General features: G+C 38.0%; 1 protein-coding gene across 4 annotated transcripts in view; it reads left to right on the top strand.

Annotated features, from left to right (window-relative positions):
• The window catches only part of CCDC191 (coiled-coil domain containing 191), an 89,533-nt gene that overhangs the window by 13,658 nt on the left and 62,748 nt on the right, over nt 1-13,127 (top strand). For all 4 annotated transcript variants that reach the window (XM_015075313.3, XM_053220877.1, XM_053220878.1 and 1 more), the window contains 3 exons: nt 3,249-3,427; nt 5,105-5,328; nt 8,318-8,468. In XM_015075313.3, coding sequence (XP_014930799.2) covers nt 3,249-3,427; nt 5,105-5,328; nt 8,318-8,468 — 554 coding nt within the window. The remainder of the gene's footprint in view (nt 1-3,248; nt 3,428-5,104; nt 5,329-8,317; nt 8,469-13,127) is intronic.

Raw genomic sequence — 13,127 nt, 5'->3', positions numbered from 1 at the left:
GGTAAACTCACCTGGCGGCATTTTTCTTGTTTAGGGTTCTACAAAATCAACAAAATCCCCAGCCCAGGAATCACAAAGTCATGAGCTCTTAAAGTTAGAGGAATCCTTCAAGATCAGCTAATCTGATCTCTCCTCTTCACCCCCTCAGACAGAGATCCTTCTATAGTATCCCTAACATGGAGTGATATAATCTCTGCCAGTAGAGGAATGCCTGGGTGGCTCAGTCGGTTGAGTGTCCAGCTTCGGTTCAGGTCATGATCTCACGGTTCGTGAGTTCAAGCCCTGTGTCAGGCTCTGTGCTGAAAGTTCAGAGCCTGGAGCCTGTTTCCAATTCTGTGTCTCCCTCTCTCTCTGCCCCTCCCTCACTTGCACTCTGTCTCTCACTCTCTCAAAAAGAGATAAACATTTTAAAAAAATATTAAAAAAAAAAAAAAACAAAACTCTGCCAGTACAGCTCCCAGGATAGGAGGAGCCCATTTCAGCTGTTGTGAGGCTCTACTCCTCACACATTCTGTCTTGGGAATTTGTCCTCTATAACTTTTACCCTTTAGTACAACAGAAAATAGTATCATGTTCCCTTTCCCAAGAAAACTGTTGTTTGTTTGTTTGTTTGTTTGTTTGTTTTGTGGGTGATATAATCATATCTGATCTCATATACTTCAATGTTCCTGGCTTAAATACACCAGTTCTCTCAACAGTCCTTTATGTCACATCATTTCTAAATCTCATTATCCTGGTTGCCACCTTCTGGATGTTTTCTAATTTATTAATGTCATTACTAAAGTGAGGCATTTCCATACTTCATATTTATTCTGAAGCATATATGGAATATAGTGAAACTATTACTTCCTTTCATATGGTGCTAATAGATATCGTTATATTTCTTAGACTGGCAATTTTCATCTAGTATCATACCATCCCTCACACATCTTTTGCTTGTAGAGTGTTTTGTTTTCCTCATTTTTTAGATCAAAACTGAACAAAGGTATTATGGAGCCATTAAAGAGGATATTACCAAAAATATTGATTAATGTGATTATCTCAATAGACACAGAAGTACTTAACAAAATCTAACATCCAATCCTAATAAAAACTCTCAGCAAATTAGTAATAGAAGGTAAATTTCAACCTAACAAAGGTCATTTACATAAGATGTACAAAAAACAAATACCAAAATGACAAATATAAATCATATCTTGTCAGGAATTACACCTAATGTAAATGGATTAAATACTCCAAATAAAAGACGAAGATTTTAAAATATGAACTATGTGCTGTCTGCAAGTTACACAATTTAGATTCAAAGACACAAATAGATTGAAAGTAAAATTCTGGAAAAAGATATACTGTGCAATTAGTAACCAAAAGAAAGTGAGAACAACTTAGTAATATCAGAAAAAATAGACCTTAAGATAAAAAAATTGTTGGGGAACCTGGGTGGCTCAGTTGGTTAAGCCTCTGACTCTTGATTTCGGTTCAGGGAATGATCTCACAGTTTGTGAATTCGAGCCCCGCATCAGGCTATGTACTGGCAGTGCAGAGCCTACTTGGGATTTTCTCTCCCTCTCTCTCTTTCTCTCTCTCTGCCTCTCCCATGCTTGCTTGCTCTCGCTCTCTCTCTCCCTCTCTCTCTCTCAAAAATAAATTTAAAAAAATTGTTATTAGAGGGATGACTGGGTGGCTCAGTTGGTTAAGTGTCTGACTCGATTTCAGGCTCAGGTCATGATCTGATGGTAGTGAGATGGAGCCCTGCATCAGGCTCTGCACGGGGCATGGAGCCTGCTTAAGAGTCTCTCTCTCCCTTGCCTTCTGCCCCTCCCCCACTCGTGCTTGCTCTCTCTCAAAAAAAAAAATTGTTACTAGGGACAAAGAAGGGAGTTTTATAACGATAAAGGGACAAGTATAAACATACATACACCTAACAAAAAAGCCCCAAAATATATGAAGCAAAAACTGACAAAGTTGAAGGGAGAAATAGATAATTCAACAATTCTCCAAATTATTTGGAAACCTCATACCCCATTTTCAGTAATGTATGGAACTAAACAGAACATCAACAAGAACGATGTTCACTATCCCTAGCCATCAAGAAAATGCAAATTAGAACTACTTTGAGTAACCACTACATACCTAATAAAATGGCTTGTATCCGAAGACTGATGACACCAAGTATTGGTGAGGATGTGGAGTAACTGGAACATTCCTGTACTGCTGATGATTATGTGAAATTGTATAACCACTCTGGAAAACAGTTTGACAGTTTTTTAAAAAGTTAAACAGATACTTATACGATCAAGCCATTCCACTCCTAGGCATTTTCCCAAGAGAAAAGAAAGCATATGTTCATACAAAAACTTGTACACACATGTTTATAACAACTTTATTTGTAATAGCCAAGATCTGGAAACAACCCAAATGTCTACCCCTGAATAAATGAACAAATCATGGTATACCCATACAGTGGAATACTAATCAGCAATAAAAAGTGATAAACTATTGATATAACATGAATCTCAAAAATAATTATGCTGAGTAAAAGAAGGCTGACGAAAAAAGTACAGAGTGTATGATTTAATTAATACAAAATTCCAGAAAATGTAAATTTATAGTGTGAGAAAGCAGGTCTGTGGCTGCCTGGGATAAGACAGAGAACGTGGGGAGGAGTGGGAGGAAGAGCTTGCAAATCAGCATGAGGATCCTTTTGGAGCTGACAGACATGTTCCTTATCTTGGTTTTAGTGATGGTTTTACTGGTAGATGTATATGTCAAAACTTATGGTAGGCTTTAAATATTTACAGTTTATTGTATGTCAATTATACCTCAATACAACCATTTAAAAAAAAAAAAAGCAACGGACGGGGCAGTTGGCTGGCACAGTCGGTGGAGCACATCACTCTTAACCTCAAGGTCGGGAGTTCGAGCCCCATGTTGGATGTGGAGCTTACTTAAAATAAAAAAAATGTAAAAAAGAAGCAATAGTCTTCAAGGATGTTTAGACTGAAATAGTATCTTTTACGTTTGGCAATGAAGGGATCTTTAGTGACCTGGGGAGGGAAGATTCATCATTTTTCCTCTCAGCTGAAGGTAGTTAATTGCTGAGGGCTGTACTCACCCAATTGGCATTATCAGTTACTGTTTATTAAACACCCACAGCTTTCTATTTTTATTATACCAAGGTTATTTATTTAAATATGGAAATTGTACTAAATTTTTTTTCCCTTTTTTTGTTCTTGCTCTGTCTCCCCCAGAGTTATGTGGCTATTTGGAGGAAGAAGAGGAAAGTACCACTGTTCAAAAATTTATAGACCATCTGCTCCATAAAGAAGTGGTGGATTCTGGAATGTTGGAAGATCTTGGAATGAATGGAAACCAAGACAAGCAGCAGCAGAAGGATCCTCGCCTTACCATGGAGATGAGACATAAGCAGGTGGGAGGGAAAAACAAAATTAAAATGGGTAACAGGAAGCAATCTTTGTGTAGCACATTTAATAAGCTTAAATAAAGACTTAGGCTTTATTATGAAAAAGGGTGCCATCTGTGGTTTGGTTAGAAAGAATAAAAATAAAATATAAGAACTTCAGAAGAAAAATAATGCTCATAAACTGAGAACAGGAAACAATTTAAGAAAACCAAAAAAGAGAACAATTGATTTTGAACAATGGAGTGGTGAACTAAACTTTATATTAGTTTGTATGTGATATTTTCTATTATAAATATGTAGATTGGTTTTGCTTGAATTTGGTTTTTGAACTGTGACATCAATATATTAATATCATGAATATTCTAGTGAGTGTTATAATGATAATTCTTTTCCAGACAACTGAAAAATTCACTCATTTTGTGATTATAATTTGAAAGGGAGGACAGATCTGAATTAAATCTAGTTCAGCTGTTTTGAATTAGAAAGGCATATGGGAACTTTCTTTTCTTCAAAGAGAATAAATAGTGGGTTATAGGAAAAAGATGCATCTCCACTCTTTGTAGGGGAACTTTAGGAAATCAGAATGACCAAGTCTTTTCCACATGTCCAGAACTAAGACTGAACTAAAATAATTGCATATGCATTTTATGCTACCTTTTTATAACTCTGAATTTCTGATTGTTTTAAATTATTAAGATGTGCCTAATCAGCACTGGAGATATTAGAAAAATGGGTAGAAGTATGATCCTTTTGGGTTTGTGAAAAAAGGGAGGAGAGGAGGTTTAATAAGAGATTGCCAATATCTGGAAGTCTTCTCATAAGTGGAGAGTAAGGTGAGGGTAAAGGTAAGTGACCTAGGAGGGAAAGGAGCACTCCCGTACTTACAGTTAGCCAAGCCTCTACAGAATCAGTATGCTTGAAAAATTGACTGTGCTTATTCAGAAATACCTGTGAAATTCATGGTTTTGATTTCCAAATAAGAGCCAGAATCATTGATATATTTAAATAATGATAAAAATGAATAAAGGGTAGGGGACGCCTGGGTGGTTCAGTTGGTTGAGCATCCAGCTCTTGATTTGGGCTTGGGTCATGGATTGAGCCCTGCGTATGACTCCATGCTAAGCCTGGAGCTGCTTAAGATTCTCTCTCTCCCTCCTTCTACCCTTCTCCCCCACTCGCTCTCGTTCACTCTCTCAAATAAAAAAAAAAAAAATTTTTTTAATGAATAAAGTGTGTGGTGTTCTTAAAGCAGTTTATCACTGTTCTATCCTTCACAATGTTGCCTCCCCCAAATATCCATATTCTTTCTTAAATTATAATCAGCCTGCAGACCGGGCCCAAATGAACAGCAGTAGTGTATATCTTGGAAAACTTTAGGGGTCAGAAATTATTACTAAGTAAGCATCCAGAATGTGGCATCTGACCCATTAGATTTTCAACTTTTCCGTGATGCAAATCATTCCCAGACTCTTTGGGAGTCCTCCTACCTGACTTCATCTAGACTTTTGAATTGGTTTGTACCCAGTAAACATGAATTCTTCCTATTTTTCTGATAAACAGTGGGCTTCTGGGCCAGAATTTTTCAAACTGGGCATATTGTGAACTTGAAAATGTATTCTAAGCTTTTGCATATCCTTTTCTACTTGAAAGGCTGCATTTCACCCTTGTTGTATTCTCTTTGAGGTAAAAGAAAATCGCCTAAGACGTGAGAAAGAACTAGAGCGCCAGAGAATTGAAAAGACCCTGAAAAAATCAGCGTTGTTAGAGGCTCAGTATTTGGTGCAAGAAGAGAAGAGAAAGAAGGCTCTGGAGGCCAAGAAAGAGGAGGAGGAGATTCAAAGGGAGATGGTAAAGCTGCGGAGGGAGATAATTGAGAGGAGACGCACTGTGGAAGAAGCATGGAAAATGTAAGCTGGTCGTGGTGAGCAGTGTGGAGTTTTTTTGTTTAAGCAGTCATTTTGGAAGTACTCTAAAAAAAAATGGACATTGTAATAGCAAAACACAAAAGAGAAATCACCCACCATTCCAGTATCTTAACAAATTCTTTAACATTTTTCTGTTTCCTCTGGGTCTTGATCCCTTTACATACTTAAAGTACATTTAATTTGTTATTTTGCTTGTCATAATTAACATATTGCCCAGAGTCCTGAGGTCTGTGTATTACCCCACTGAGTTCCTAGACCATAGTTTATGTAATGACCTCCCCGCCCAACCTGATAAGCATTTCAACTCTTTCAGGTTTGTCACCATGTAATAATGCAGTGAGCTTCCTTAAGCATAGAGCTTTTTATATTCTTAGGCATGTAATTACTGAGTTAAACGGTACAGGCCTTTTAATGACTCTTGAAACATTGCCAAATTGCTTTCGAAATGCGTTGTACTTATTTACACTATTGCTGGCAGTGGGCCAGATTAGCACACTCTTCTCAGCATTGGGGAGTACTATCACTTTCAGTATTTTTGCAATTTTAATAGGTAGTTTGTATTAGTTTGTATTTCTTTCGTTACCTGTATATTTGCTCACTGTGCCTCAGCCTGTGTGAATTGTGTGTCTTACCTTCTGATAATCCTACAGAATCCTCATTGCCTTCCAGCCACTGATCAAGAACGGAAATATCTGACATAAGAGGAAAATCAAAATAGTCTTCACCGGATGTAGTACTATTATGTATCCTTATGCAGAAAATGAGCTTCCTAAATGAAATAAATAACTAATGTATTTATTCTGAGAAACAGCACTGATGCATAAATTGGAAAAACCTTGGAGCAACATGCCTCAAGTGACTGAATACTCAAAACTCAAAGGCTAGAAAGACCGATTAGATAATCCCTTCCACCCCACCAGCCTACACAGCTTTTCCCCCTGTGTTCTTGATTGCTCTCATTCTACCCAATTTAAAACAGCTCGGCAGTGGATGTGGGCTTCACTCTTCCAAGTGCCAGCCTCAGGCTTCCTCCAGACGCCATTCCTTTCAGAAAGCAATCAACAGTGTTTTAGGGAGTTTCTCGCTAAGGGCAACCTTACTTTTCAGATTGCTCTTAAACCCTGAAAAATCTAGGCAGACCTAAAATAAATTATGAAAACAGGTAACATTTGATTGTAACAGGATGCTCTGTTCAGAGTGGGCACTCATCAAATGTTCACTGACCACTCATTTCTTTTAAAAGTTAAAATCTTGTCCATGAGTCCAGCGATTCAGATAATATGCTCTACTGCTAGCAGATGAACTGATTTTAAACATTCTAGAAAGTAATTTGGCAATAAACAACAAGAGCTGTAAAAATGGTGTTATCACTTGACCTGGGAGTTCCAATCTTAGGAAAACTCTCCTAAGAAAATGATCAGAAATCCAGGCAAAGATTTGTGCACAAAGATTATTAATATAATATTATGTATGATCAACATTAATAAATATTAGAAAAATTGGTAAAACTGGTGGTACAATCAGATATCACTGACATATTGTCAGTGTGTGTTTTCTGGGTGGAAATATGGATGGCTTTTATAGCTCTGGTGTTTCACAATGAGCAGCTATTATGTTCATAACATATTGTAATGTTATTTTAGAAAATCAGATCCATCGTATTAGAACTGTATTTCTTTAAATGGCCACTATGATCTGCCTACAAGTGTCTAATATAACATTATTATGGCACCTGGAGAGAGTCAGTAAAATTTTATTATTGATATGCCTTTTTAATTTTTTTGTAAGCTATCCTAAATCTGCTTCCCTACATATTTTCAAAGTATCTCCTCTAAGAAATCTTTAATTACAAAGGGAAAAATGGCAACTTTATACTGGAGAGGCCCCTTTAACCAAGTGATGGTCAACAGCACAAGTCATAAGATATGACATTGTGCATCCCCTGTATGTATAGGAGAATTAATGAGAGCATGTTTATAGAGTATTCTGGCATCCCTCTCTCAGTTTGAGTTTCCACAACTGTGAAGTGAAATTCAGAAAGACCTGAGTTTTCACAGCTGGTTTGTGGGCCAAAGCACATAAATCCTGAGTCCTGACTAGGTGCTGTGTATATGACATCATCTTACACACATACATGTACACGTGCTTTAGTACATGCCAGTAAGAAAGCAGTGGCTGTGAGCTTGCTTGAATTGGCAGGTGTGAGAGAGATGACCTGGGTGAGAAAGAATAGATGGGTGAGTCAGGGGATGACCAGAGACATGAGCAACACATTTACTGAGAGATTCCTGTCACTTGTTGAAGGCCTTTTATTAATTGTTATTCTATTTTTTCTCTTTTCAGCTGTTTTAGAATTAATATAAAGTCCCTTCCCTCTTTACTCAAGAATACCTGATTCTTTTATTGTTTTTTCCCCTAGAAGCCTTGTAAAAGCCTTGGAGTAAAATTCTCATCCCTTTCTTACCTAAGGTCCTTTTTTGTCTCTCCCTCAGAAGAAAGAGAACTTATGTCTACAGTAGAAAACACCTAGGAGTTAACTCTCAAATTTTGATCAAAGTATCGCTCAGTGGTAAACTCAGTAAAAATACTTTGCCAAAGGGGCACTTGGCTGGCTCAGCCCAGAGAATATGTGACTCTTGATCTCAGGGTGAGTTTGAATCCCACATTGGGTGTAAGAGATTATTTAAATAAATAAATAAATTTTTTGAAAACTTTACCAAAATATCTATAGGGCCTTCTGTTTTTCAGAGTATAACAGTTTTATTTCATTTAGTGTATATTTTATAAAGGAGTAAACTAAGGCTCACAAAAAAAAAAAAAAGAAAAATCATCCTACTATGGACTTTTAGAACCAGATCTAAAAATCTGTCTTCTGATGGAAAATTCAGTGTTCGTTCCACTATGGTAGGGTGTAATTGCCCATTTTTAAGTCTCTTGTTCCTACATGTATTTTTAAAATTGTTATTAACAGAGAGAAGAAAAAGCAGGAAGAAAATTCTCAAAACAATACAGAAGAAAGCATCTTTCAAAGTGATCATATTCTGGATGAAGAAAAAATGGCGAAAGAAAGAAAGAAGAAACTGAAAGAGTTACTAATCCAGACTTTCAAGGAAAATCATCAGGTAGGAATTGTAACATACCTTTATTCAGCATAAATGACAGAGGGCTCTCTGTCAGAGATACAACAGTGTCACACGAAGCCCAACTGAGGCCTCACTGCAAATACCAGCATTGCCCACACCACTATGCTGCCCAGCGGGCTTAGGGCCTGGGGCAGTGCTCCATTCCCTGGTCCCAGGGCTATTCTTATATGTACTCTGTGTGATCCTGGGAAGTCAGGTGTGAATTTGGGATGGCTTCCTAAATTATTACCCGTTTCAGAGTAGCATGGAACCACCAGTGAGGTCTCTGATAGGTTTCGAAAGCTCGGCTTCTACGGTCTTCTGGATTATTCAGAAGAATTACTCAAAAAGTCACTTGCTTTCTGGTAGCTATGATCTTAAAGCAAGATACACTTTTCCTTTTCATGGTCTGCATTTTCTTTTACTCTTTTCTCCCTCTCTTTTACTTTCACTTTTTGTAAAATTAACTGGTCAATTTTTTATTGACAAATGAGCATCTTTTCCAGGCCATTTGAGCATAAATTTGTTTCAGTGAAGTGGGATTCACAATAGTATGCATTTGAGGCTTAAAACATGTCAGGTGTGGAGCACCTGCGTGGCTCAGTCGATTAAGCATTCGACTTTGGCTCAGGTCGTTATCTCACAGTTGGTGAGTTTGAGCCCCGCATCGGGCTGTGTGCTGACAGCTCAGAGCCTGGAGCCTGCTTTGGATTCTGTGTCTCCCTCTCTCTCTGCCCCTTCCCCACTCACACTCTGTCTCTCTCTGTCTCTCAAAAATAAATAAATGTTAAAAAAAAAGTTTTTAAAAACATTTCAGGCAAAAGGGATTACTTGGAAGGTTTGTAAAATGAGAAGGTTGGATGAGAAAGATAAACATGGATATATTTTATATCTTTTATAACACCCACCTATGGCTTTAGACTTTGCTGAAATTCAGCAAACAGTAGTGGAATGAATGCAGGAATGCATGGATTTAACAAGAGAAAAGAGAATGTCAGGATGATATTGAGGAGTTTAATAAATGTAGGACAGATTTACAAAAGCCCTGAAAATCAGAAACAGGAATTTGAATATAATATTGATAACTAGGATATGAGCAACAAAGTAAAGGAGTGTAAGCAATTTAAAAAAAGAGAGAGGGGAGCACCTGAGTGGCTCAGTCAGTTGAGCTCCAACTCTTGGTTTCAGCCCAGGTCATGATCTCATGGTTCGAGGGTTCAAGCGCCACATCAGGCTCCACACTGACAGTGCACAGCCTGCTTGGGATTGTCTCTCTCCCTGTCTCTCTTCCCCTCTCACTTCCCCAACTCACATGCTCGTTCTCTCTCAAAAAACAAAAAACAAAAAAAAAACACATTTGATGGAGGCACTTTGGACTGATGGGCAAAAAGTCATAATTGTTGAGATATAAACCAACAAGATTTCTGGTTAGGGTTTTGGCTTTAGGAATAGAGAGGGTAACATAGTAGGAGGAAATATTAAGAATTGGGATTAACATTTTGAGAAAGATTGGCAAGGACTCTTAGATGCTGCATCTTTCACAGGACAGATGGCATTGGTGTGTCCTCCTAAAATAACAGTTCAGATTTCTGAAGGAAAATAGGAAAGGAGATGAGTACTCAGGGGGCCATCTAGAGAATGCGTGAGGAAAACGTGCCATGGTATATTGTCCAACCAATGAGAGATTAATAAGACATGTGTTCTCTGTAAGCTTAAGTTTTAAATTTTATTGAAGTTCACTGTATAGGAAGAAATAATGTATGTTTTAGATAGAAGTGGCTAGGTATAAATTTTAGACATATGTAAAGAGTTTTACGAAATTAATGGTCTACCTAAAATAGATTACTCAGGTTTTTTTTTTTTTAAGTTTATTTATTTATTTTGAGAGAGAGAGAGAGAGAACGAGCTGGGGAGGGGCTGAGAGAGGACAGAGGATCTGAGGTGAGCTCTGAGCTGTCAGCGCAGAGCCCCATGGGGGGCTCGAGTTCACAAGCCATGAGATCATGACCTGAGCTGAAGATGGATGCTTAACCGACTGAGCCACCCAGGTGCCCCCAGATTACTCAGTTTTAAAAGGACCAGCCATGGGGTGTCTGGGTGGCTCAGTCGGTTAAGTGTCCAACTTCGGCTCAGGTCATAATCTGTGAGTTCAAGTCCCGCATCAGGCTCTGTGCTGACAGCTCAGAGCCTGGAGCCTGCTTTGGATTCTGTGTCTCCCTCGCTCTCTGCCCCTCCCCCACTCACGCTCTTCCCTCTCCCTCTCTCAAAAATAAATAAACATTCAAAAAAAATTTTTTTAAAGGACCAGTCAGGAATTCCTGGGTGACTTAGTCAGTTGAGCATTGGACTGTTGATCTTGGCTCAGGTCATGATCCCAGGGTCATGGAATCAAGCCCTGAGTTTAGCTTGGAGCCAGCTTAAGATCTCTCCCCCTCCCCTCTCCCTCCCCCTCCCCCCCCTCTCTCTCTCTCTCTCCCTCTCCCTCTCCCTCTCCCCCTTTACCCATCCCCCACATGCACACATATTCTCTCTTTAAAATTAAAAAATTAAAAAACGATCAGCCAGTATAATTTAAAAATTTGAGAGTATGAATAAATGATCTCTACTTCACACAGATTCTGCTTAGTGATCCTATACTTTATTGTTTTTAAGTTATTTTGAAATAATTGTAGACATACAGAAAAGGTTGCAAAAACAGTACACAGAGTACCTGAATACCCTTCACCCAGCTTTCCCCAATGTTACCATCTTATGTAAGCATAGCATAAATATCAAAACTAGGAAATTAACCTTGGTACAACACCATTAAATACATTAACTAAACCACAGACCTTATTAGGATGTCACCAGTTTTTTCACTAATGTCCTTTTTTCTATTCCAGGACTCAGTCCATAATTCTACATTAGGGAATACCTAGGAGTATATATACCGAGGACTCAATCCATAATTCTGTTTCATTTAGTTGTCACATCATCTTTGTCTCTTCCAGCTTTGTGACAGCTCCTCAGTCTTTCCTTCTCTTTTATGACCTTGACATTTTTTTAAGGGTACTGATCAGGTATTTTGTAGAATGTCTCTCAGTTCAGGTTTTCTGATATTTTCTCCTGCTTAGATTGAGATTATACATTTTTGGTGAGATTACTTAAAGAAGTGATGCTGTGCCCTTCTCAGTATCGTATCAGGGTGTACAAGTGTTAATATGCTAGGTTTCTATACTATAAAGTTACTATTTTTCCTTTGGAATGTCTTAGAAGAAATATTGTAAAACTATGCAAATATCCTGTTTCTTCTTAAACTTTCACTTACTAATTTTGGCATCTATAGGTAGATCTTGCCTGCAACATTAATGTATTTGTCTAATGATGATTTTGTATTTCCCTCATTTCTTTTCCATTTATTAACTGAAATTCTTCTAGAAAGAAAACCTGTCCTTTCTCCCCAATTTATTTATTTAGTCAATTACCTACTTTTATCAGTATGGGCTCCTAGATAGGTATTTTATTCTATGGGTTATAATCTGTTATTATCGTTGTTTACTTTGTTACTCAAATTGTTCTAACTTTGGCCATTGGGAAATCTTTCAGGTTGACTTCTTTGTTCTTTCAAAATATTTCCATTGTTTTGGGGGCACTTCCTTTCTTTCTGGCACCATAGGACATTCCAGGCCCATCTTGTATTTTCCCTGTTCCAGCCCTGGAATGAACCACTTCTACATGGAACTCTGGTTTCTTTATTGGAGAATAGTATTTAGAAACCAAGATCTGAATAGTAGGTGCTCTCTGTGCTCCTGGGGTGTCATTGCTTGGCAGACAGAGCTGGGAAATACATGTGTGTGTAGTAACCCACGCATGCACCCACATTATTTGTATTTCTGTGTCTGCCTATCTGTATACATACTAAAATCATACTGGTTCAGTATGAGTTCATACTGGTATCTCTAATTCCAGTGCAGTAACACAGGGGTCATGCTATTCTTCCCTCTTCCTTATTTATCACTTATTTCTATAACTGTATGTTTATTAAAATAATCATAAGTTCATAATGATACCTTCAACTCTAATCCAGCACCACGGGTTTCAGTATAGCCCCTCCCCCTTGCTGATTTAGAATTCCTTTTTCAGACAGTGAGAAACCTGACACCCATTATCAAAAATCTATTTACTTATTCTAATATACTATAGAAGTAGTTTCAGAATTGCCAACCCATACTGCTATGTAAACAAATATACTAACCAGAGTATAGTATTTGTACATTATCTTCATTTTCAATCTTATGCAGCCAGAATATTGTTACTTAGGTTGGTTCTGTTCTTCCCCTTCCCCTCTCCCTTCCCTTCAGTGTGATTATGTTGTTCATTTGTAATATTGTCAGTGAACCTGTAATTCTGATTTCTCCAGTGTATATGAGTATAACTGAGACATGGAGAGAATCCACCTACCAGACTCCTCCGGCTTTTACATAGACTTGGCTGGAGACAGGATAGGCCTCTGGTAAATGCCATGGAGTAGCTCATTACCTTGGCCCTAGTCCACATTCCTACCCTGGTTCTAAAGGAGCCTAAAGCTGCCCTTGGGAAATGAAACTTAAAACACTCAGCAGCCTAAATATGATCACAGGATAAAAAGGGGGAAAATGCCTAGCTGGCTTGCAGAGAGTG

Source organism: Acinonyx jubatus, chromosome C2 (genome assembly GCF_027475565.1).
Source record: "Acinonyx jubatus isolate Ajub_Pintada_27869175 chromosome C2, VMU_Ajub_asm_v1.0, whole genome shotgun sequence".
Taxonomy (NCBI): Eukaryota; Metazoa; Chordata; class Mammalia; order Carnivora; family Felidae; genus Acinonyx; species Acinonyx jubatus.
The sequence above is the reverse complement of the archived record's forward strand: the minus strand, read 5'-3'. Positions and strand labels throughout refer to the sequence as shown.